The sequence below is a fragment of the Aythya marila genome (assembly GCF_965140915.1).
Source record: "Aythya marila genome assembly, chromosome: 8".
Classification (NCBI taxonomy): Eukaryota; Metazoa; Chordata; class Aves; order Anseriformes; family Anatidae; genus Aythya; species Aythya marila.
In genome coordinates, this window is record NC_139049.1 from 13,410,760 (window position 1) to 13,437,399 (window position 26,640).

A 26,640-nucleotide genomic window follows, 5' to 3' on the forward strand; every position below is an offset into this window, starting at 1 on the left:
GTTACCGTTTTCCTGGCAAACTGATAGTGCTGGAAGTCAAAACCCGTTATCTGGAACCTCTTAAGCAGAATCCCAGAAAAATGTGTTTGGTGGTGAGGAAATGAGTGTTAGCTACCTGTGTGACAACACCAAAGAATGGATGCAATCTACTGGTAATGCTGTTGTACAAAACTGTGGTTGAGGCTGGCTGGACTGTTGCAAATCTGCCTGTTTTGGGGTGTTGTTTTGTTTTGTTATGTTTTTTCCCAGAAGAAGAAATTGTATTTTAGTTAAAACCGTTCACATGCTCAGCAGAACAAAGAGCAGAAGTCAGAAGTGCATAAACGATCTATGCATGTGAAGCTGAGATGAAATAGAGTTGCTGACTACGGATGTAAAAGGGAAGAAAACGATTTAAAATGAGGGGCAGTGGTCGCAGAAAAAACAGGTAGAAAATGTCTGGTTGGTCTGAATTTTAAATAAGCTTCCTATGTTCAAGCTTTGTAGCAGCCTCTCAGTCAAGCTAGCAGGGTGTAAGGCTGCTATTCCAAAGCATGGCTCTGTTTCTGACAGCCTTGCTCACTGTCATCATGAGGAACAACAGCAGAGGACGCACAAGCTCGCTCCTGGTGTTTTCGTCTGGGGCTTTGGGGTTAAGGCCGAGGAAGGTGAAGCTGTGCAAAGTTCGCTGCTGTGTTTCGGCAGTATCCCTCCCTGCACTGATTCATTTTCTTCAACGAGATTTCGGGAAACACTCACACTCCCTGGGAATGGACTGCAGGCGTTTTCTTTAATAGGTATATTTTCTGGCCACAAGCTATATGTTCAAAACCTATGGGAACGTTTGTGTCTATCTATGTAGATAGCTATAGATATATACAATGATATGTAATAATGCTTGGTAATATTTATTCTGTGCTTATTAGCAAGTCGAATTTCGTATTTCTGTATTAATTACTGATTTTCAAGACACTTTAACTTGTATGTGCAGCAAGTCTCTTTATTTACAGGCTCAGGTGGAAGGCTTTAACTATGTTGTCACAGGCAATTCCACAAAGAACGATGTTTGAGATTTTGTCACTTAGTTCAGGTGAATGAAATGAAAAGGGACAAAATTCCTGCTTTTGGTGTAAGCCTCTCTTTCTTCTTCCCAAAGGTTAATCTTTGATTGCAGTGCTGTGCATCCAGGTGCATTTAATTTCAGGAGTTCAGTTTGGCTCCTGTGTGCAGTGAAGAGAAGTGAACCTGCAGAGCTTCTGCTTGCAGTGCTGGAAGCCTGGAATATAGACGGTGAATGATGGAGGATGATCTGGTAAAAACACCTGTGTTTTGCTCTGCCTAACTGGTGAATCTGGGGGAGAATTCACAGTTCCTGGAAAGTGCATTTCACGGGTGAATATAAAAATGTTTAATACCAATACTGACACTGGGAATTGTTTTAAATGGCACATTGTGATATATAATATTGTATATATTAAATACAAACACACAGAAACAGCACCATCACGGACATTTCAAACCAGACATTGAAAATGTGATGATTTTTCTAAACCACAGATGCCTTCTGCTGTAGCTCCTCCTGTGTAGTGGGATCACTGCTTGTTATGATGTTTGACATAAAAGCTGAGGAGGAAGGTGCCTCTTATCTTTACAACAGTTTTGGAGTACAGTAACTAAAGCATGAAGCTATGTATTGAATGTTGGGAGGGGAAGGAAGAGTCCTTTTGCAGTGTCCTGTTAAAGATGTATCTAAGTTACATAGTTTGGGTAGTGGAAGCAGTGTCCATGCCTCATTAGCCTGGGTGAAGCCCTTTGTTAATAGGAGCTGTGTTATTTCTGATGGACCAGTTAGTTTCATGGCAATGCCGTGTGCTGCACGGCTAGATCCTAAGCAGTGATGGCATGCTCTGTATCTTGAATAGAGTGGAGGTGGTTTGATCTGTTAGCTTCAAAATGGGAAGAATTCAAAGTGTAATCATAGACCATGGTTTTGTCACTTCCTAAGGGCGTTAGTGTTTTATTTTTTTTTCGTTTGTTTGTTGGTTTGTGTGTTTGTATTCATATAGAATATTTTGAATTGTCTTGGATGTAAGATATGGAACAGTATTTGTTAGCTTGCCGTGGGTGCTGAAGCAGTTGGTTTTGTAATTGCTGAAATTCAGTAGGTCAGGGCTACCTTTTGGGGTAGAAATGCTTTTATAGAATGCTGTATGGAACTTTCTTTTTTCCATACTAGACCTTCAGAAGTAGAGGACTTAAATGATGAGCTGTGTTAGAACTGGACCTTGGAAAATGCCAATGCGTGTCTGAACCATGTTTTTCCAAAAGGAGATTTGAGAAGAATATAAATAGACTCGAATTGGGCCTGACCACAGCGAGTTTGGTAGTTTTAGTCACCTGCTATGTATCAAGGGTTAGAAATAATTTTGGTGACAGTGGCTACACACACTTATTTGCAGTGCTCCACAGCGCCACTTGTTAAAGCAGAATTCTTTACCAGAACCACTAACATTTAAAAGAGAGCAATTAAAGTCCTTGAGAGAAAAATATGGTGTCTCCACATTCCTTTCTGAAGTTTCTTCCTTCTCTCTTCATTTTGCTGCCCTTGACTTGGTTTGTACACCATTTTATCCAGAGTGGTAACATCCCTAAATCTTGAAATGAGGGTGATGAGCCTTGGTTCTGAGATGTGAGTGACTTCTTCATGGACGTGCAAGGTTTACAATTGCTATGATCTAGCTAAGTGTTGACGTACCACTGCGAATTGAAAGAGTGCTGAACTGCTTGCAGTGGTTGGTTGGGTGACTGTAGGTGCCTGTGTGCAAATAAATCTTAAATATACTTATATTTGCTTCTATAGAAATGTGCTTTGAGGACGTTTTATTTATCTTTTCATTACAACTAACTTTGTTTGTAGCAGAATCTCCTATAGGAAAAATGAGTTTGGCAGAATCTTCCTGAAGGCATTTGGAGGGTGTTAAATTTCAGTTGGACCCAGGTGGGTGTTACCCTTTTTTGGTTTTCTGCCTGTTCCACCAGAAAATTCACATGTGCTCCTCCTCCTAAATAAAAATCACGCATAACAGATTGTGCATAAATAATTGATGTTTTTGGATTTTTACACATTTGGAATAGTCAAAAAAATCATCAGAGCTTACATTGTTTCTAGTGAAACAATTGCGTGTTGTGGCCAGAAATAATGCATGCTGCTGCTGCTGCTAGATTTTGTTGTGGTTTCCATTTTTTCAGTTTTATAAACTTATATTTTTTATGAATAAATATGTTTGGGATGGTTTTTTGTTTTGTTTTGTTTTTTTTGTTTGGTTGGTTCTTTTTTAAGGAATACAAGAAAATGTCCTTACTGCAGTCTTCCATGAGTCTCACTTGCAACATTTCTGGTATTCTCTTGATTCTAAAGAACAAAAAACATTTAAAATAATGTGATCTGTGTCAGAAAGTTCTAAATTTTCATATACAATTGTATTTTAATTTGTAGATCTGAAACTACTCCAAAGCTCAATTATTTGGAATTTTTAAAAATCATTTTTTCTTGAGAGAAGTCTTGAATTTTCTTGTTTAAACATTATACTCGTTCATCTGAACTGAAGTTAAATTAGTTTGCTAGCTTCCTGCTGCAAAATTGTATTGAGTTACAAGTTAATGCAATGGAAATGCAACACCATTCTTGTAATAGAAAGCTGGGGAGGCAGAATTTGAACTGCTCATTGTGAGTCATTCTGTGAGCAGTGCCTGAGATTGTCTTTATTTCCATTTTCCTGTTTGTCTGGCCAGCCAGTCTTCACAGGTTGAGTAAATTAAATTTATATTGTTTCCCTTCCCTTCCCTTCCCTTCCCTTCCCTTCCCTTCCCTTCCCTTCCCTTCCCTTCCCTTCCCTTCCCTTCCCTTCCCTTCCCTTCCCTTCCCTTCCCTTCCCTTCCCTTCCCTTCCCTTCCCTTCCCTTCCCTTCCCTTCCCTTCCCTTCCCTTTTATTTTTTTGTCGGGCAATTGGAGCCTTATTTGCAGTGATGAATGTGGTCCATAAGTACACAGTTTCTTCTCTCAGCTGAATGAGAAAGAAACTTCTTTTGAACTCATTGAGGCTCTGCTAATGTACATCAGGACTCTGAATGTCTTGGGAGTTGTACTTGCTTCCTTGCCTGGCTGGAACTTGATGTATATATACAATGCAGAAGCCTATAGAAATGAATCCAGGCTTTGGTACAAGCCACTGTGTTTATTGTATTTAATCTTCTTTTCCAAAGGAAACATCTGTCTGTGTGTAAAGACAAGAGTTGCATAAGTGACTTGGAGAATTGGATTGATTTGGCATGAAAATGAATGGGTAGAAATAATTATGTTAGGCAAAGAAGAAAGGAGATTTACACAGTAACAGACTTTCTTGTTTTCATGTTGTAGAAAGCTGCCAGTATAGAATTTCACTTCTTCATTCACAGATTCCTTTGGAGGAACAGTGTTGAGTGTTTCATCCCATACCTCCTGGAGTAATGCAAGTATGAGAGCCTTTTCTGTGTTGACATTAACATACTTTGTGCTGTTGCAGAATATATTGTTGAATTTTTTGACAAGAGGTTATGTAGTTTATCTGGCAGAAGATCCTTAACTTTTTCAGACCAACTATTTCAGTACACATTTCCTGTTTGTACAGGCTATTTTATCTATCGCTCTGACGGAGACCAGCATTACCATCAATGATGTGCTCTATCTTATAGACTGCTGCAAATGAAACAGCTTTTTGTTTTGTAAATGCTGTTCTTTGGAATGCAAAAAAGGTTTTCTGAACACACAAAACTGCCTTGTGTTCCCATAGTCACAGAGCTGAATTTAGGACTCTAGCTCCCTGAAGACAAATGTGCATTGTCTTTAGCCATTCCATACAGTTACAAACCACGCTGGCATTTCAGTAGGCTGCTTTTGGTCATCTGCATTCATGTGAGGTGTCACTGGGTCTCCATGCGAATTTGAAATATGTGAGCTGCCAAATGAGTATTAAAAACACAGAGCATATAGCCAGTGGAAAATAGGAAGAATTTTGTAGTCTATTATGGCTCCTGTCTTGCTATGCATGTTCTCTGAGCAAATTACGCATAGGGATCTCACTAATTGCATTAGAATTTTAAGCTTTTAAGACAGCTCTGAGAACCTCATTCTGTGTATAGCCCAGAGCACTGCTTTATAGATAGTGTGGTGCTTTAGTTTCAGACAGATGGCTAAGTAGCCAAAGCTTAGCTAGTCCAACAGGGGAGGTTTGCTTCTTAGAAGCAGTGTGGCTGCAAGGAAGAAAATAAGAGCTGATTTGGCAGGACTTAAGATGAGGGACATCTGATATTCTGCTCTTTTTGAAACAGACAAAAAGTGAAGCTGTTCACTGCTCACAATAACATAACAAACTGCGCCATGGTCTGGGCATAAAAAACTAATTTGGAGTAGTGGAAAGGAAGAGCTGGACACGTGTGTGTGTTTTCTGTGCAGTAGAACTCTCTTTGAAGGGTGAGGCTTTGTCCTTCAGAAATACAATAACTTTGGAGAGCTCTCTAAAAACTGTTCCATGCTACTTCTGATCAAACATGGGAAGTAAATTGAGGAAACAAAGGAGATGCATGAATTCTTGGACATCTCAGTTATTTTGCTTAGGTGGGAAAAATAAGGCAAGACAGTTGTTACTTTTCTCTCCATCCTCGTTCTGTGGCCTGGAAGACCCTTCTTGCTGCTGAACTGCTCCACCTTCCCTGCTGCTGAAACTTGGGATCTTCTATTGTTTAAACTGTTTCTCGTTTACTAGAGCCATGGAAATTTTTTGCCAGTTGCAGAAGTCTGCACAGCTGTTACACTCACTGGTCTCCCTCGGGAAACCTACAGTGCCCCTTTCAGGTAGCAGTTGGAGCATAGCTGCTCTATCTGCTCTCCAGTTTCTGAACATGCAACCATAAATCAACTTTTTGTAACCTCTAAAAGTATCAGTTGATCAAAAACCTCCCCTAAATTGACCTGATTTTTTAGATCTAGTCTAGTAGATATTATTCTAGCACAATGCAGTGATTTTAAAAAATAATATTTGACCTTAAACTGATATTAGGCTACTGAAGCCATCATGGGTCTTCATGCCTTGAAGGTTACTTTCCTGTGGGGAATGTAGAAACAAAACCTGCTAGATCCATGGTGTCTAATAAGGAAAGTGTGTGTTTTGTGGACTTATGCAGAGAGAGATACCAACTAAATCTGATGCTATCAGAATGTGAAATCTGTGGTGTTCTGAAACATTTTCTACTGTCTGTTGCTCAGTACATTGAGCAACATTGTTGAACAGCCATTCCTGGGAGTTCATAATTTCAACCAGCAAGCTAAATGATCACTAACAATGCTGTGCCAGAGATAGAGACTTAAGAGCTCTCTCTCTTTCTAACAGATCTTTTTGCTACCAGAAAAACAATCTTGGAAAGTACGCAGCAAAAAAATACTTACTCTTAGTGATCAAAGCAGAAAGATGCAGGTGGAGTTGGTATGGAGCTGAGAGAAGAACAAATATGGAAGTGTTAATATGAGGCCATCAGAAAGCAGATTGTTTTCTCAGAAATGGAAGTCCTTCCTTAGCCATGTAGGAGACAAGTGGAAAGGGACGTGTTTGGGGCTGGACACAAACATGCTGCAAGCTGACTCTTTGCATGGTCAACTCATGCTAGAAACCAGACTGGGTACTGGCGATGTGAGGGCTGTACCCTCTGTGCATTTACATTTTACATTTTCCCTGAGATAAGAATTGGGAAGAATGGAAAACAAATACTCTTAGAAGAGTACAGTAAGTGTGGATGGATTGACTAGGAAACAGTATTTGCTTGGGGGGCTGAGGAGGTGATACTTCATGCTGATGGAATGACCCATGATGGTGATCAAAGTGCATGTTCAAAAAAATGCATGCTTTTTGTTGTCTTCTCATTCCAGACTTCAAACTCATATGACACCTGAAAGGTTCTGAACACCATTTTGTGAAATAGCTTTGAGCATCAAATTGCTGCAGTTGGGAGGAATGTAACATTTTTTGGCCAAAGCAATAAAACCACCACCTTTGGGTGCAGTGATGGAAGCAGAATGCACACTAAGAGGTACCACCATTTGTCCACAAGGTAGTGTGTTAACAAAGGTGAGTCCAAGTGATTTCCCATGCAGGGTGGTCATTTACAAACTGCTTTAACATCTCTCTTGCTAGATTGTGTAGTAGCTTTTTGTAGTAGATTGTGTGGGTGGCAATGTCTTTTTCCAGCTGAAGAAATATTTGAATTCCCAAGTGGATTTTCTTTCCTTTAATAAATTTGAGCCTTTAAACTTAAGGCTTGTTTTGTTATTTTACCAGTGACTGATGCTAGCTTCCAGCTTCCTGTTTTCCAGCTGTGGCACTGTTGTGTATGACATAGATTCAGTCTAGTGCCTAAGGCATTAACAGAGCTACTATAAAACTAATAAAAAGGAGAGATTAACTGTTGTGTATTTTTTTTTTGTATAATTACTACTTTCCATAGTTTGCTAACCTGAGTTTTCAGTATTATGTGAAGTAGTTAAATCTCCAGTTTCTGAATATGCAAACATCAATCAATATCCTCCTAAAAAAGAAACTGAAGTGGGGGTTAAGCAGTCTCCCCAGTTTCTTCAAGGAACTAGCTAGAATACGAGTAAAAAGAAGCAAGGTTTAAAACAGTGATCTCAAACCTAAGCATGCTTTGTAAATATCACTAAATAAGCATTTCTTAACATTTCCAATAACTGAAATATCTATTTGATGACTTTTGTGGGAAAAAAAAAGTGTAAAGAGACTACAATGCTTGTACATAGAGGGGAGACCAGAATAAAAACTGAAGGGATATGCATTCAAATTTAATGATCTGAAAATGGTTAGTGCTTTTTTACTTTGCTGATAAGAAATGCATTTCTTTAGGATTTTGAGATCAGTAGGTACTAAAAAATGGATTTGATGGTGGCTAAGGAGTTCTTTGTTTGCTTGCTTTCCCATTTTATTGCTGAGGCAAGAAATGTAAATGGTCTAATTAGGCTGATGTTTTCCAGAGTATTTGATGCCTGAGTCTGTAGAGCATGTAAACAGTAAGTCTGCATTTTTCCTTGGTTTCTTAAGAGTTTTTAGAGATTATATTTGTGCTGGTTTTCTTTGGCATGCAAATTTGAGAGAGAGAGGGCAAGAGAGTGCAAGAGAACATGAAATTATGAAGCAGAGTTAATGCTTATGGTCAAATGGCCAGAAAGTTAGGGACACCCATGAGACCCTTCGATCTGTAAACAGCCACTGCACTTCTTTGACTTTATTGTTGCCAAGGGTTTGATAAACCCCATTCTGATGCCTTTTGAGGTTTCTTTCAATGTGGGACATGCTGTTTGTACTGCCTCTAGCCACCTGCTCCCCAAACCTACCATCAGTGAATGCAAATGGCCGGATTGTGTCCATAGGAATTGTGCTGGGAGCAGGTTTTCAGATCGCCTAACTTCGCTCTCAGTCTTCCAAGCCTGGGATGATGCAAGGTACAAAATCTGTTTAGAAGTTATGGTGAGCAGTTGTGTGACTGCACTAGATATGTCATTGGCTGCTTTAACAGCCAGATTGTCAATCCTTTTCTTGCATGGACCGCTAATTCAATCTGTGTTCTAGAATGGGTGGTGAAGAAGCAGGAAAAAGATTTTGTGAACACAAAAGACTGAGCATGGCTATGCTTACGAATGACTTGGAAAGCAATAGTCCAGCTGAAAGGTACAAGTTCTGTCTTCCTAGAGAATGAGATTCTACGTGGACATAGCAATTTATGATCGTGTTTTTCATTCTGAGATGAGAGATAAATAAACAAGATAATCTCTGATGAACACACAACCATAGAGGCATGCCCTAAATATCTTCTGCCTTTACAGCTGTGTTCAGATGAAATTTTAGTGCTGTCTCATTTTCTTATAGTTGCCTAACAGACAGAAAAACGGATGTTGTGATGGCTGAGGTGTGATATAGGGCGATTTTGGAGGCTGGCATTAGGGCTTCATGATTAAAATTATGTTTGACTAATTCTCCTTAGAGAGTTACCTCTCTGGTTTTCTTTGTTCTTCACTCGTTGCATCCATAAAACGTGTTCTGTAAGCACTGTGCTTCTCACTCCTTTTTATTAGCCTGAGGGAGTCTGTGTGATCTAAACATCGTGCTATGTGTCCTTTGGTTTTCTGGGTTTTTGCAGCAGGAAAGATGTGCAATAATGTGACATATTATTCAATTTTCCAAAATTGCTATTTTAAAACTGATGACCAGGTTCTGAATTTGCCACATGTCCTTGAGGAGCTTGTTTAGTCAATATGGCATGGCTGGCAGGATTCTGCAAATGATCCTCTCCCTTTGTTATTTTTTCTCTCTTTTTTTTTTTCCTAAATTATTTTTTTTTTCTCCTCATGCTGTTAGAATCATTGCTGCATTTATCTTTAACTTTATTTCTGGGCAAGATGACCTGAAAACAAGCCACCAGAGACTCTGGGGAAGTTTGTAACAAATAAGCTAATGAAAACATCCATTCTGACCTCCCCCAAAAGATCTGTCTCCAAAACAAATGACAGGAAACATACTGTGGTACAGCACATTCTGGGCAAACCTCTCGCTCCTTGTTTTTGAAGAGCTTGGGAGAGAAAAATACCTCTTTGTAGTAGTATTTTTTAGCTTTTTGCTATCCATGAATTAATTGGAAACTAAATGTAGAACTGAAATGCTTTGAGTGCAGAGGTCGTTTGAGAGCAGATGCCCATCTGCCAGTTGATTGAATCAGAAAATGCATTGATCCAGGATCCTAAACAATTGCGGTACATGACCCATGGATGCTAGCCAGTCTTCTGTTCTCTGTCAACAGAATGTTTGATGACTCAACCGTTTAACAGCACTGGACCAGATAATAATCTAGATGTTGTAATCTCCTTGCTTGCTTTTGGGTCTACCCCAATGTCTGCTGCCACAAGGAGAAGAGGAAAATTCTTAACACTGAGGGGCACAATGCCTTCCACAAGTCATCTGTCAGCTGCCCTCTCAGCACCCAGAACATCAAGTATTTACCACCTTTTTTGTGTGTGTGTTTGGAAAAAAAGTAGCCTGCAAGCCTGGTTGTGGTGCCTGTGCAGTTACTTGAGGTGCCATGATGGCAATACCCTGATGTGCGCCGCCTCCTCTTGAAACCAGCTGTGTGCAACACTAGGGTTCACTCTGCCTGGGAAGTGCCCTGAAGAGATTTTTGTGAATAACCCTTGTATTAGCAAGGTTTCTTGCTGTAAGGACAGCCTCTTAAGAAGTGTCTCTTTTTTGAGCATGTGTAGTGGTTTCTGCTTAAACTGAAAACATGACACTAGGTAATTGCCATGAAAATCTACGTTAATTGGAACTTGAATAAGAGATACTATGTATTTTGCACCTTCCCTTAAGCGAGAGGCTGGGAAAACTTTATTTTTAAGTGTCAGAAACATGGCTGGAGGAGAGAAATGCTAAAGATTTGTCATTTGGCTCTGGCAGCATGCATTTTATGCCCATGACCAAATACCATCTGGATGTCTTTTTTTTTTTTTTTAACTTCCCAGCCTGTAAAACAAAGGTGAAGAATTGCTTAAGTCTAGTTCACTGGTATGTTTGACTGTGGCCTGTTCCTTTCAAGATCTTAAGGAGCCACGTAGTTTTAGTTTGCTTTGTTTCTGTATCTTTCTGTTTTGGCAATAAGGATTATGTATTAAGTGTTACCTAAGTATGTTAAATCTGAAGAGCAAATTTCATTTTATCTTTAATTTGAACCATAACAGGTTCTCCCCTGGAAGTTGTGATATGTCTAATGTAATTGTTTCTGCTCTAGGATCAAGCTGAAAATGCCCCACAGCGTGGCTGCCTGCATCCCTGCTGTGCATGCTGCAATGGAGGCTCTCCATTTAGGTGACTAAAGATCTGGGGATCATTTAGCAGCTGGACCCACCAAACGAGCAAATGCGATCCATCAGCTCTCCAGGCCATCAGGTGCAGGCATCAGCCTGATGGCTGCTGATGCAAGGTTAGCTTGCATCTGCTGGCTCATGCCGTCAGAGCTCAGGGGACAGGGAGCACTCACCGCCTCTGCCCCCAGGGACACCAAGTGCCCAAACAGCAGCTTCAAGCTGTCAGCTCACTGCTCATAGAGGCTGCAGAAGCCCAGAGCTAGTATCACCAGGAGAATTGTGGCTGGTGTGGAAAGGAGCTTTAGGCTTTTGCTGCAAGGTCAATAGTCTGAGCATATGTAAAATTGTCATGTTCAGGGTCTGATGGAGACAAATCACTGCCTGTTTCCACAGGAAGGACAAACAGCTCTCAGGAATAAAAGCTCTGTCATCGCCTGTTCCAAACCACAATGACTTTCATAGACAAGATAATCCAACTTTATTTTGGGCAAACTTCTTCATCGCTTTCTCTAGAAACAAAACAAACATTCAGCTGTGCTTGCACCCATTTATTGCCCCTTATTCAAGTCTTCTTAGGCAGAGGAAAATGAACACACTTGTGAGCCATTACTAGTTTAGAATCAAAACAAAGGGCACCTTAGACATGCACTTCAGTGTATTTTGTGAGGAACAAAGTAAATATCCCTATGATCATATAAGCAGGTATAGGATTTGGATTTAGATTTTGAAGCCATCTGTTGTTAGTTTTGGTTGTAGGAAGTACAAGGCATTCTGAAGAAATCTCAGCATTGTCTAAAACCATTCTCTGCTAAACAAATTTCAAGTTACAGAACCTGGACTCAGTGGGGATTTTTCTTTGTTGTCTAATAAACTGTGCAAATAGGCCTTGCTGTAGTGGTTTTCTGTCTATGCCAGGCAGTACTTTGTTCCTTTGCAGCCAGCCACTGTCTTAGTGCATGCTGTGTTGCACTTCATGGCCCAGCAGCTGAGGAGTTCTTTTGCTTATTCAGATGATGTGGGAACATGGAATACCTTTTCCAAGACTGCTGTATGTGATGGTTCTCGTGTCTGCAGAACCTGACGTGAACTGTGCCCTTAATCTGAGGCAGTGTTTGTTTACATTCCTATTCCAAAATAGTCACGCTTCATTATTCCAAAAACATGTGAGAGTGCCTTTTTAATTAGAATTCATTGAAATTATAGCCTGTGGATTCCAGACATCCAGAGCTTTGCTGGCTGACTTGTGTTTGCAGAAGTATACCAGTGCAAAAGGGATAAAAAGCCCCACAAAACTCCAGTGAGGTATGGTTTCCTCCTCACCTCTCAGACTAGGACCTGAGAAGTGACCTGGAACAGGAGTGGAGGCACAGATTACTGGTAAGGGTTTCCTACAGTCAGGCTGTTTTTACTGTTGTGCAGGAACTCTTGTATGAACAAGATGAGCAAAGTGCTCCAGTTCACACTAAATGTGTACGTAAATGGTTTTGTTTTGGCCCAAACTGGCTGGGCTCCCTTACCTCATGTATACCCGACCACAGGAAGAGCTACGCTGGCCGGGCGCAGCAGCAGGCAGGGACTGACTGCTTCTGTGCACACACTTGGTACTGCAGGGCTTCAGGAGACCACGAGGCATCTGTGGGAGCAGCTCTGTACAAAATTTCTGCTACCATGCCTGATGAAATTAACCCCCCCGATAACCCAGCAGGCATTGGATTATTCAGAACCAATAATTGGTTGTATTTACAGGGGCATGGGGGTACCGGTGTTTGAGTAAAGTACAACATTTCCTGTATTTCTAATGAAGAGTTCTTAAAAACTGTATAAAGCTCAAGCATTAAACTCCCCAGTGCCATCTGCTGATGTAAGTGTTTGTGTAGGTTGGAGAATGGTTTCTCCATGGCTGTCGTTACTGAAAATCTCCAGCTTGGGAGCTGGTACAACCTATTAGGGAAGCAGAAGAGATGGACATTGAAAGATGTGCTGTAGCGTTAGCCACGTTCCCTTTTTGCATCTGTATTTATTGCGCCCAGACAAAACTGGCTTTCCTTTGCTTGTCCCCCCAACTTCGTCTTATTCCGGTTGTGTTACTAACACAAGACTGGAAACCTGAAGCAGATGTCCAATGATTTTAAAGAGAATTATTCTTAAAAATTTCAGTATCAAGCCTCCAGGTCTTAAAGATGATCTATTATCTGTTAAAGCTTTCTGTCTTTCTCTCTAGCTATTCCTGGTCTTCAAAAGAAGTCAGCATTTAAAGGGGAGATGAATGCAAGGTGAGCACAAAACAGAGGTTAAGGGGATGGCCCTACAGCAACAGGCTGTTCAGCTGCTCAGCACTGCCTCAGCCTTGGCATGGGCAGAAACAGAACTGGAATACTGGGAAGAGTTCGGATGAACTCTAGTGAATTGGCCATGCTTTTGACAGCAGTTTTACTGTTTTTTCCATTACTCAGTCCTGCTACTCTGGTTAAGATTTTGTTGATCTGTTCAGGTCTTTGTGTGGGTACTAGGGATTATGAAGTATGTGTACAATAAATATTGTATGATGCTGGCTGAAAACAGTTTTACTGGGTGTACTTTGATGTTAAGTCCTAGCTAAAGAAATTCCCTCTTTAGAGTAAATATGATTGTTCTCAGCTCTATTAAAAAAAAAAAAAGTTCTAATTTGCAACAGTAAAGTTATTATCTACTATTATCTACTATCTACTATTATCTATCTGTTATCTACTATTGTTTATTATCTATCTACTATTGCTGGAAAAAGACTGTAAAACATTACCTTAATGCCACCAAGGCTGTGATGTGAGATCTCACTGGTTCTGATACTTTTGCAGTGATGGATTTTGTTACTCTCTAAGATGGCTATGCTTCTGGAGTACAGCTTGGCACCAGTCATTGACAAAAAGATTAAATCTGTCTTAATATTGCTTGTAGGAATTGTTTTAAAAATTGACGTTTGACATTTAAAAGTATAGTCAAGTGACAATAGTGTATGAAATTCTGCAGGTCATGTTCCTGTGTTGCAAGTTGCTGCTGAGATGGAGCTTCCAAGAGTACAGAGACCTGAGAATGACACAGAATGCAGGTTGAAGCAGAGGTGACACGGACTATTTAGCATCTAGAAATTACAGCATAGTTGATCTTTTTTTCTGTGCTAGTGTTTTATGTTTTAAGGAATGTCCAGCATGAAAGTTGTGCTTAACAATGTTAAGTCTGTTTTTTTACATCTAGTCCATCAGGGCAAATTAATTGGGAAAGCTTTAATCCCTGGCAACATTTCCTGTGCCAGAAATTAATAGAGTGGTCTAAACGAGGATTGACATCCTTAAACAACCTGGGTACATAAATTTGAAAATTAACTTGACATGACATGTATGTTTTCACAGTAAAAATTGAGGTTGAGATGAGTTTACTGTGTCAGTAAATTAAGCTGTGCTTTGTTTCAAAAAGCCAGCTTGTCAGAACACTCACATTGTTTTGTGCAACAAATTCAGTCATTTGAAATACAAGGCAAATGAAACACCTGAGCCCCAGTAACTGAGCTATCTGTGATGGTCAGAGAAGCCCGTGAGCACATACTCCAATTCCCTCAGACCTTAATACACAATTTACTTTTAGTCAACTGGTCAGATCAGCAACCACGGCACCACTGGCTGTTCCTAGCTGTACCAATGTAAGGTGCATTAGCTTTGTACCTTAGGCTTTTGATACTGCTAAACTCTCATGAGTGGCTTTTGAAACAGTTGCATTTTTTTTCTGTTTTTCCAGTTCCAAATGGAAAAGGAGAAGAGTAAGAGAAATATTGTCAATAGTGTCAAAACAATAATATGGAGGATAATACTTGTCAGTTGTTTACTTGAATTTTTATCTTGCTAGTTTGAAAGCTTCACAGAAATATTAAAAATGCTACCAACAAATTGCAAAGTTGCCATTAAGCCAACTTTTATCTTAATTTCTTCAAGCTGGACGTCATGCTTGCCTTCCTGTTTGTATGCACCATGCTGCATTAAACAGAAAACACAAACACTGTTCTTGTAAACTGCTCGATTTCAAAAGTCTGGTAATCAGAACAGAAAACACAAAGGCATAGAGAGAGATGAGAAATACACCATGTTAACTTTTGTCTTTGAGGTCCCGTCGCTTGGGAACAGCCTGTCAGAGTCAGGCACAGAGGAAATACGAGAATCTGTCTTTTATTGTACTGTTAGAGTAAATATGCAGAAAATTCATTTCCTCTACGTGGTATTACTCAGGCAGCACTTCGCATAATGTATCTCAGGGTAAGAATGGAAAAACTCTAGACATAGAGAGATTTCCACCAATGGAGAGAAATTCAACAGAACTTCTACAAGATCTTTACCTGGAGAAAGCTTAAAGGGAAAGTAGGTGGAGGATGAGGCCTTCTCTTGAAATCTTTTCTGTGAGCAATATCTTTATAGTAAAGATTCTTTCTGTGGATTTATTCAAAACATTTGTACTTGAGCTATATAGCAAGTGTTAAAAGTGTCCAGATACTGTTCTTGAGAAAACTGACCAAGTTAGCTTTACAGTTAGGTAATTGATCTCTTTTCCTGCCTGCAAATCAAAAATGCTGTGAGGAATACCAGCCAGGGGAAAGCTGGTATCACTGATACAATTTTATAAAAGTGTGAGGCTTAGCAGGCAAGTCAATGATGCCTTAGCTGTCTCTGAAAAAGATGCAGTTAGTGTTTAAAAACAGGAAAAAAAGATGAAGGTGTGAACACTTCTAATCTGGAACATGTCTGTTCATCCTGAGCTTTGACAAGAAAATTACCTGAAAGTGGCTGCCTGAAAACAGTTTGGCGGTTCAAGCATCATCAGCTTGGTAGTGTTTGTTATATGCAACGAAGAGACACACACAAGCTCTGAGATTTTCTCTTGCCTTGTTCAAAATCTCCCTTAAAAAAAAAATAAAAATAAAAAAAGAAAAAAAATGCATCTATCTACATGAGCAGTTTACATTCAGGTAACTGCAACAAATTAAAGCTGGAGAACTGCTGGGAATAAACAAATAAATAAATAAATCAGCAAACACACCAGGAGTTCCAGGGATGGGAAGGCAAATGAAGCAAAAGAAGCTTCAAGCAATTAATGTCAGCATGGCACTTCATTGCCTATGTCCCAGCCTCCTGCTGATCTTCTTGACACTGTCAAGAGCTCTGAAAATCTGTTTGATATTCTTTGTGCTCAGCAGTAACAGGAAGCTGCATTAAAGCATCCTTAAAATAAACAAGCACTGAACAAACAATCCACGCCAGAGGCTTTGCGTGAAGCACTGTTTTTTCAAAGTGACCAAACCCATACACATTGGTTCCAGGAGGATAAGAAAATCTTTTAAAGAAGCATCGGGTGCTGCCTTAGTGTTTGCTATCACTGACAGTTGTTGGCCTTGGTGAAGCACATGCATTGTGTGTCTGGGCAGAGAAGTGGAGGATAAAAGACCGAGGTGTGAGGAATGCCTTCAGTTTATCTATACCACTGCTGGGATTTCTGCTCTTCCAGTTAGCACAAGCCTTTGCAGCACACAAGAGCCAACTTTTACAGGAGGCATTCCAGTAAACTTTCTCACCTGGAGGTAGGATGGCACACAGGAATTGGAGGAGTATTTTTGCATTGTTTTTGGGATACTAAAAAGAATTTAGAAATGATGAAGTAAAAGATAAACTCAGAACCTGATGCTGTATTTTACAAGGTGTGAGACCAGCTAACATCAAGCTGAACAAGGCAATGTATGCAAGTGAAGCACCAGTTAGGTGCTTGCAGGCTTCAAATCTGCAAGGTGTGATAAGTAGGGCTGGAAAGTTTGTTGGTGCTAATTTATAATTAAACCTGTCACCTTATGAAAGTGTTAAATACAGTGCTGATGTTGACCTTCTTTTGAAAAATAAACAAAACCCCCACACCTTTAAAGTTTCATTAGGAAAGAGGGACTGCCTACTTTATAGGTGCCATTACTGATGAATTTTATGCTGATTTAAGATAAGTTTTGTTAAACCTCGTTTTCACCAAGTCCTGCTATACTGCATTCCAGCTGCACAGCATTTCTCCCTTGGTAGTAATTAACTAATTGTACTCTGCTGTTTATTCTCACACTTAAAGTTTTAAATCCGATTAAAAGCTCTGGTAAACTTTTTTTCTAACATTTGTTAAGAACCATTGATCAGGACTGCCTCAGAGCTCCAGTTCATAAAGACCAAAAAGACCAGTAAGTTATAAAAGACCACAATGCTAAGATCTAATATTAATGTCTTTAGTTGACATGGATAACTTTACAGCCATGTTTTGTCCTGGGAAAAATGACCATGTGGCCTCCACGGTGCCAACTTCCATAAGCCATATTCAAGTTTTCATGTTGCTGAGGTGGGGCATCTGTAGGAAAGTCTTTCACCTGTGCAGAAACGAATGAGTACCACTTCCTAGATCAGAGTGAACTAAAGAAGTGAAAGTAAAATTGTAAATTCAAATACAATTTAAAAATCAACTGCACCATACTTTTTGTTAGCTCTTTGCAAAAGCAACTGATTCTTTATGTACCAGGACTGTATTCTGGGAGAGGAATTTCAAGTTTTCCTCCAATGCTTTGGCTTGAAAAAAAAGAAAAGGCAGAAAGACTATACGTAGAGACTATAAATGAAGAATTGCCCCCTTTTTTTTTTCCTAACTACTGCTTTTGTGCATAACTAAGCTCCTGACCTATAGTCCTATAGTCAGTGTCTGCTATGTAGTTATCCATTTTTCCTCTTACCTTCTCTTAAATGAATTAGTTGCTCATTGTAGCCAACTTTTTTTTTTTTTTTTTTTTTTTTAAGGGATGGAAGAGAGTAAGAGTTGTCTTCCTGGAAAATATGCTGATGCAGTTGCGACATGTTGAAAGGAACACATTGCAAGAAAAAAGAAAATTTTCAACCACGGTAAGCACAAATAATAATAGTATGATTGGTCGTGTAGCTCTGTGCTGACTGCCACTACTGCTGTGATCATTGGCACAAATTCTCACCTAAGGATGGAGAACAAACAGCTGAAAGTCTAGTCCTACCTCTGTAAAAAGATAAGCGGTAGGTGGCACGTAGGAGTCTTAGACAGACATGCAGTTTCTTTACAGATTCTGAAGTTAATGCAGATACACAGGGAGGTGGATCTGTTATAGTTTTATTTAGTTTTAATTATATGTATGTTTACATACTCTACTTCATTCAGTGCAAGAAATGACATTCCTGAAAATGTTCTTCTACATCTGTTTTATACTTATCCTCTACCTCTTTGAATTTTTGGGTAGACCTGTGTGGTGCCAGGAGTTGCACTCGATGATCCTTATGGGTCCCTTCCAACTGGGGATATTCTATGATTCTATACCTTTCATCCCATCACACTGCCAGCCTGATCAGTTCTGGGATTTAGTGGCAAGAAAGAATTTGAGGATTTACAATCATCCAAACCCTGCAGTGAGGGAACTATATGGATATGGTCTGCAGGGGAGAAAACTTCTGTGAGAAACTCCCCGTGGTGTAGTATTTTCCATGGCAGTATTATAAGGTTTAATTTTGTAAAAATCTTTGCGTGACTCAGAATCTGGCACTGGCCAAAGCACAAGCTTTGTTCATACATCTGTAGTGGCTGAAAGAGTAGAGTTCGACATTACAAGTTCTTCTAGTCCAACAGAAGATTTTTCTGAAAATGAATTTAAGGAACCAGTGTAGAAGAAAGAATCCATAGATACCAGGTGCTCATCAGATCTCAAAAGTCTCAGGACAACTAAAGACCATGGCTATAAATGTTAGAATCAAAACACACTATGTTATCTATTAATACAAAGATACATTATGGTAAAGACTAATATATATATATGTATGTGTATATATATATGTATCTTTATTCTTTACTATTTTTACTATTCTGTGCCAGATACTAAATAGAACATTTTGCCTAATAAGTTTCTGCCCACTATCCCTCTTAAAATGCGAAGTATTTTTATATCTGAGTCCTTCTGATATATACTCAAGTAATAATTAAGGGATTTATATGCTTATTTACATCAGAAAAAAAATAATTCTCCCTGACACTGTCAGATTTCCCATGCAATTCCAAACAGAAGATTTAATCCACTTTCATATGTGAAACATACGTTCTTTAGATTGTGTGCTGTGTGTAGCCACATATCAGCTGATGGATATGCAAGCAGTGAAAGCTACTTTATTTATAGTAAGATGGATTAAATGTGAATTTTAATAAATCATTTGTGCATTCAGCCGGTACCACTCAAGCTCTGCTTTAACAAAAGTAGACATTTGATTAAAAAATATAATTGTTCTACGGACAACAGAAACAATTGTTTGCTAGAGAACTGCATTTAAAGTATGTGAGCTTACTGCATGTAATTGTCTGCGTATTTGTACTATTTGAACTCATTGAAAATTATCTATGAAGGTCAGCCCTTGAGACGGTTTTACTGAAGTCTGACAGGACTTTCAGAAGCATATGAAGGAAAGTGATCGACAGGCAGTCCCAGGAGCTGTTTTCTTAGGAGAGGGTGGAAAAGTAGCATGTGATCATGCCTGTTCACGGCTACTGCAGTGCCTTATGGCATATCTAGAGCTGTGGCACTTCTAGTTTTTAAATGGTTTATTTTACAATATTAACATAATTTAAAGTTGCCTGTTTAGAGTGTGGATGTACAAATGTGTTCTTGAAATGAGCTATTGTCCTGAAGCCACTAATTTGTTAGCATCATCCTGGCCCTTCCAAATGAAGTCACAAAGGAAATATTCATGTTACAATCTGTAAGTGAATAGAGCAGCAATATGGAATGTATGCATGTATCAGTGTAGCAGGAAGATTTAAGAAAATTTAAAATGCTAAAATGTAAAAGCTTGTAATAATTTTCCTAATATGGAAAGACTGCAGATAATATAGTTAAATGAGAGTAAATTCTGGCATACCTATCATTTGTGGGTAGGTAGAGTAGGGAGCACTCTGGTACAATAAAACTTAGCTGTTTTTCTGCAGAATATAATTGGTAGCATACAAAAAAAGCAAAATTTTCTTAGTTTCTCACGATTTTGAGATTAGTAACATTATTAGAAGTTTCAAGCAGTATCCCAAGTAAATCCCTGTGAAGACATAAAACTTAAGGAAATGTGAAAATGTGAAACATGTTGTTGCAAAAACTATGGAAGCAGAAGGAAAGGGCTACTAAACTTATAACATGAAAACCAATCACAATAATGAAAACAGTTTGATTCTGTATTTAAGAAAAGCCGAATTAGAAGATTTGTAGTAAGCCTCTGATAGTGAAACAACATTGAGTTTTTAGATATTTATAGAATCTAATAATGTCTTCTAGTGCTTCTGCCCTTATAAACAAAAACAAACTCCAGACCATGCATGAATTTTTGTATAATAGGCAAAATGTGTATTTCAGGACACGGGTTTTCAAGTCTTTTTCAAGTTTTGAGGTTTACCTCATTTGAACAACCATTTCAAGATAGGTAGAACAACCCCAAATTGATCAGCCAAGTTTTTCCAGTTCTCTAGCTTGTAACCTGAATCGTGAAGAGCCAGGAAAGAGCTTTGAACAGCTCGCTCGCATGCACACCACACCCCCTCTCCCCAAACTGTATCGGCTGGGACAACAGATGAGCAGTAGCACTGGTATTTACTATATGACCTTTTACAGCTGCCATAAACTGGTTCATCCTCCTCCCTTAGGGCTATCACAGACATTTAGTTTGGCTGGTGGAGTTGTCAGGCTGCTTGCATGAATAGCCAGAAACTCTGCAATAGCCTTGGACTGGAGTTTGGTTTAGCTCATCTTTGGGCAAGGCAGCAGTCTACCACAAAAGGACAGAAGGAGAAGGGAAAAATATTCCTGCAGCTTTATCTGTAGAGGCTTCATCTGTTTTTTGCACTTGAGTGGTGCACTTGGGTACAAGAGGTGTGCTTTTATATGCTGGCCTGTGCCAGTAGAAGCTGGGTGGCTCTACTGTGCTGATAAAAAGAGCAAGGGTGGTGAAACAGCAGGTGGGTTAAGCCACACCAACCACAAAGAACTGAACAAAACCAGTCACCAGTGGTGGATCAACATCCTGCAGAAATCCTTCCCACAGCTGAGAGACAAAGTGCCTGCCGAACTGAAGAACTTCCAGCTTTTTCAGGCAAGGCACCAGTGTACGAGAGGCACTCGGCCTTGCGAGCATCCCTGACGTGATGGCACTGCGGTGGGAAGCAGCAGCCTGCCCTGAAGCGCAGTTATCACAGAAGTTCAGAAGGGCTTTTCTCCTTTTCCATAGCAGCTTCTGGATCACAAAGCATCTGGCACCCATAAGAGGACGGGAATTTGGGTCAGAATTTGAGTTCTGAATTTTTGAGTGCTTTGAGTGAATGTGAGTGGGTTTTTTTTGTTTTGTTTTTATAAATTAGGGCAAGTCATGCAGAAATATGTTCATCTGCATATGCTTATGACCACTAAAAATCAGCATCAGTCGGTGGAAGAGTCAGAGCTAAACTCCAGCTTTCATACCAGCACGTTCCCAACCCTTGGAGCGAAGAGCAGCAACCAACCATCTGACTACCATTAAACATCACTAATAAAGCTGAAGGAAGTGATCTTGTGTTGGACTGAAAACAAAAGGTTTTGCATTTGCTTGGAAGCAGATCCTGCATGCTCACTCTTGGCAAGAACATGATAATCTTTCAACATTCTGAGGACTATTTACATATATGATACTTTTACTACTATTAACAAGAAAGACTAAGAGAAGCAAAACCCACCGTGGGAATAACTGTTGCTGTTCTCTTCTGGGAGTCACGTATGCATTGTCTTCATGAGCTGCATGCTCAAGGCACCCTCCCTCACCTCCTCCCCTGCTAAGAGGCTTTGCAATTTTTGAAATAGGTTACGGTACATAAAGTGAGAAAAAGCAAGTCAAATGATTATGAGAAAATTCTTTTACAAACTATACACTGCCATTCTATAATCTTTATTCTAAGTTGGAGGCACCAAAAATGAAGCGAAGCAGCTAAATTTGAAAGTATTTTCACGTTTTCAAAGCCTGAAGAGTTTCAGATGGAGATTACTCTTTCTTCCCCAACTCAGAACAAAGTCCAAAATCATTGGTTTTGAAACTTAGGAAAAGAGTTTTATCTTTTAGTCTTCCAGACTGTATTTGCTTGACAGAAATTTTAAACAATTCAGTCTTTAGGTCAGCATGTTGGGCCAGAATATCTTTCTAGCTATGGGGAGTGGATTTACTCAAAATGCATTTTGAGTTTTATTGCACTTAAGATTCAAGTTTTCTATGTCATTCCTCTTGTGCTATTATCAAGCTGAAGTAAGCTTTCCAATATTTCTGCTACAGATACAGTTCCTTTTTAAAATTGCATCATCTGTGAATGATAAAATAGTGCAAAAAGTGCCAAATACTTCACAATTTCCAAAGCCTGGGCAACTCAAATCCAGCATTGTCCTGTCCATTGACAAGGTAAGCTTCCAGTAAAGTTATGCAATAGTCCAGTTCCTCCAAACTGTTACCAACCAGGTGTCTTGTATATTTTCTAAATTAAAAGAAAATGGTTCAGCAAAAGGTGAGGCGACTTTGAGCTGAGATGATAAACTCAGAGGTTGCTTGCAAGGAGCCTATTTTAGACAACAGGCTACATATCTAAGTACCTCTTTGCATTTGTATCATCATACACACACGGAACTACAGAGACATGGTTGTATGATCTTGTGATTCAATTCACAAAGCTTCTTATGATTCCTGAAAATTCCATAAAAATAAACGGTCTATAACATTAAACTAAAAAATCAGTATTTGTGAGAGTAGTATCTTAGCTTTCTGTAATTCTTTCCAGGCAGAATATTTTTGAGTCCATGTGCAATACACATTAAAAGTAGTGTCTACATCAGATAACTATAGTAACCAGCATCAACAAGTAAGTAACAGAAGTGTATTTAAGTGTCCCAAATGCTAGTTTCTGAATTTACATTTTACAAGATGGTTATTTCACTCATTGCACATGACATATATTCAAAGTTGTCTAAACACCGCAAATAGCTTATTTAACTTTCCCACACTATATACCTTACTTTGAGTTGCTTCCAGCTTCACTGAGCCTTCAGTTCTCTGAAACTTTCAAAGTTCAGTCTGTACAAGGGTGATCTTCAAAGTCTGAATGGAGACTTTCCAAAACAGATGAAAGCAAGAGAAGTTACTGTAAACTTAAATATAGATACAGGACTATTTATTTATTTATTTATTTATTTATTGTTCTCAACGTATTCTGAGTCTGGGTCAGAAAAGCACGTTTAGTAAAACCAGAGCTGCCCAGCTGGCTATGTAGAATGCTGTCTCTGAAGAGGGCTTATAAATCACCATTGATAAGTGAGCAAAAAGATTTGAGCACACAGTGACTGACAAGGCGTACATGCATAAAAACATTAATATTACTTCAGCATATGATAGTGGAAAATTTACTTTTAAAATATGCCCAACTGTCACATCCGACATTGTCATAGTGTTAAAAATTTGGAGAGTGCTTGAAGTGATCACAAAATATCCAAGGCCAAAAATAGGTCTAAGGAAAAGCCTTCAGTCTAGTTAACTTATCCAAGAGACGGCTGGGAACTTAATCTGGAGATGAAAGTGTTTACATAACCGAAGTCTTAAAAGAGAACATGAATTTTCTTTCTAAGTAAAAAAATAAAAAAATCTCTAATGACAACATACTATGCTTAGTAATGTTCATTTTATCCCACGGAAAGATAACTTCTTTCACTGTGAGAGACCCCTGGTGAAATGCTGCTATATTAAATAGACTATATAGGTCATTTGCCTCTCATGAGTTTTCATGGGTCAACAAGATAGATATCATGGATATCATTGGTATACAATATAGGCAAAGAAGCTACCTCAACAACTTTTCCAACAGAAGAGTAATTAAATCTTCAGAATTGATAATGATATGCTCTTGTTTAGTCTTTCAAATTCCAAGCCAGTTCTTTTCTTTCATCTTCAGTTTTTCCAAAAGGTATTTGCCATTGCATTGCTGGCACTCTCTGCCTGGTTTTAAGTGTTCAGAACAAAAGATGTACCTTCCCCATGTATTACCTCGCACTATTCTGTAAAACTACCTGCGTAGTTCTGTCTGTGGGCCCAGATTAAGAGGAAAGCCACTGAAAAAGAGGAGAGAATAGGCTAAAGAAACATGACAGTAGTTAATAGACAAAGTAAAAAACCAAACAAGGCAATCTGCATCTAAATAATGTATTGTCACATGAGAAATGTTGCAGCGTTCACTTTGCTGGATTCACACCTAGGCTGCATCTCATAATGCTCGTGTGTCTGTGTCAGACTAACCAGAGTATCTGGTTAGTCTGCCAGCTGCCTCCCAGCTCACACGCTATCTGATGCTGCTCTGCTGTTGTACTAACCCGCTGCTATCTCACTGTTTCAGGACTGCTCTGCCTCTTGTGTGCTCCCGGACTGCACATACCTAACAAGCCCACTTGATTTCTGCCATTCCTGGTAATCATTCTTCAAACCAGCCATTTACTGGAGATTTCAAACTCCTCAAGTTTCAGGAAATGTGAAGAATTCAGGAAATGTGAAAAATGCTGCCCAGCTACAGAAACAATAATGTAGTCGGAAGAGTCATGATGGCCTTATGCAATGCCACAATTTGAAAGTGAGTGACAGTTCAGGTTGGGACAACAACAAAATAAACTACTGGCTCTCTGTCCTTCTTGTGAAGACTGGGAATCCTTCTGACCAGTTCAAAGCAGCACGATGCTGGTAAGCACTCTTTGAAATAGCCCATCTGGCAGCTCATCTCCTTTTTCAAAGTTGCTGTATCCTACACCCCCTACTAACTTGATTACTCAAGATATTCAGCTGAGTGAGAGTTGTTATCAGTACATTTCATGATTTTTTCTTTTTATTACAACCCTGAGCCAATAACATGGCTCTGAATAAATCTGTAAGTGTCTTATCTACCAAAGAACATCGAATTTGTATGTTGCTGTTGATCACACAAATCATTTTATAGAGAACTAGCATTGATGATTCCTTAAATTCCCAAAATATATAGCAAAAAAAAAATAATGGTGCATTAATGACTTAACAATGAGTATAACGTTTTGTCCAGCGTTCTTCCAGATGCACAAGACAGCAAGAAGCATTCTTACTGAGAGCAACCACAAGCTACCTCTTACCACCTTATCTGGTGCCATCAGGTCTTCTCATCACCCCTTCACATTCTAGCTTCCCTGAAGGAGGAATTCAACAGAAGCTTGCAGAATTATCATACATAATTTGTAGTGGGATGAACAATTGCTTCATTGAGCGAAGTCCTGTTTGTACTCTGGAACCTGAAATAATTGGCAATCCTGACTGCATGATGTGAGGGGAATAACACACTGGGAGAACATCTGCTGTCCCAACTGAGACTTGGAAGGAAATTTGACAGTGAGTACTTGGGATCAGTATGAGAAAAATGCTAACTGTCTGTTGTACACTTCAGGGGACTAATAAAGCTATCTGCCATCTATTTGTGCGCTGTTATTCATTCTTTTTTCTCTGTTTAGAAATCCAGATGTTGCTAAACTGAGATTTGGCCATGTGGCTTCCAGTGACTGAATAGTTTTTACTGCCTCTTGTTCAGAAAGACAGAATTCGTTAAAAATGTGGACTCCTGTATTGGAGATAAATACTTGTAAAAGCTTTCAAGCCTGATTCCTTCTAAAGGTGGAAACCAGGGAATTCTCCTGCAGCTTGGCTCCTTTGGGACTTTGGGACAGTCTCATATGCAGGCAGGGCATGAAATGGCTGGAAAACATAAAGAAAAGGTGGGGGGAAAAAAAGGAAGGAAGGAAGGAGGGAGGGAAGGAGGGAAAGAGAGAAGGAGGGAAGGAACTTTAAGTATTTTCCCAAATTGAGACAAGTTAAAAGGAACTCTTAGTGATTATCTGGAAGCTTATTGTGCTTTCAGCGACAGCGTGGGGAAGTAGCTTTATGTTTGCTTAAATGAGCTAGAAGGGAGTAACCTGGAGGGATTCCTATCTGGCCAAAATTATTAAATGCAACTCACCCGTTTTGCAACCAATATCATTTTAAGAAGAAAGGTAGGTGATTTGGTAAAATGAAAGGGAAGCTTAATGTGTCTATTCTGTCTGGGTTTGTAAGAGCCTTTAAATGAAGTGTACAAAATCCAGGAAGTGTTATCTGGTGATGACTGATAAATCAATAGCATTCAGTAAGGCACACTTCCCTACTAATATGCATATGCAGTAACACTTAATTGTTTTAAATTTGCGAAAATGTGAACACGAACAAACACATATAACATTTCAGATACTATTATAGACCTTTTGAACTGCACTGAAGTGTGGATGAAAATGGTATGCTAGGTATGTGTTACTACATAAAGATGTTTATATTCTGGAGGCTTTTTGTTTTCTTAACCTTTGGAGTTAAACAGTTTGGGTAGCAAAAACTTGGTTGCCACAAGCTAGTGGTTGAAAGGAAGTGTGAAATGTGCTTTGAGAATGACACAAGCCAAAAGTGGACCAACGAAAAGCACATTCTAGGTTAAAAAAACAATGAGAAGTGACAATGAGGTGCTATGTTAAAGAGTATCCTGTGATTTAAAATCATGTAGGAAATAACTTTTAAGAAGCATGTTCTGGTATCTAT

At 39.2% G+C, this 26,640-nt stretch overlaps 1 protein-coding gene and 2 long non-coding RNA genes across 3 annotated transcripts; all 3 read left to right on the forward strand.

Annotated features, from left to right (window-relative positions):
- The first annotated feature begins 38 nt into the window (after window positions 1–38).
- On the forward strand, window positions 39–3,036 carry LOC309880800. Its single transcript, XR_014318030.1, has 3 exons — window positions 39–776; window positions 1,136–1,371; window positions 2,897–3,036. It is a non-coding gene; the product is annotated as an uncharacterized lncRNA (long non-coding RNA).
- Window positions 3,037–3,639: 603 nt separating this feature from the next.
- Window positions 3,640–10,509, forward strand: DHX9 (DExH-box helicase 9; the record flags this gene model as incomplete). Its single annotated transcript, XM_082766046.1, is given in 16 exon segments — window positions 3,640–3,666; window positions 4,044–4,151; window positions 4,153–4,212; window positions 4,647–4,720; window positions 5,347–5,407; window positions 5,411–5,425; window positions 5,429–5,451; window positions 6,938–6,968; window positions 6,972–7,025; window positions 7,029–7,180; window positions 7,382–7,412; window positions 8,286–8,521; window positions 8,649–8,706; window positions 8,708–8,747; window positions 9,874–9,951; window positions 9,954–10,509. Coding segments are annotated over 16 exon segments (1,203 nt in total). The 3' UTR covers window positions 10,109–10,509.
- Window positions 10,510–10,618: 109 nt separating this feature from the next.
- On the forward strand, window positions 10,619–17,808 carry LOC309880799. Its single transcript, XR_014318029.1, has 4 exons — window positions 10,619–11,046; window positions 13,152–13,203; window positions 13,937–14,027; window positions 17,761–17,808. It is a non-coding gene; the product is annotated as an uncharacterized lncRNA (long non-coding RNA).
- The last annotated feature ends 8,832 nt before the right edge of the window (window positions 17,809–26,640 follow it).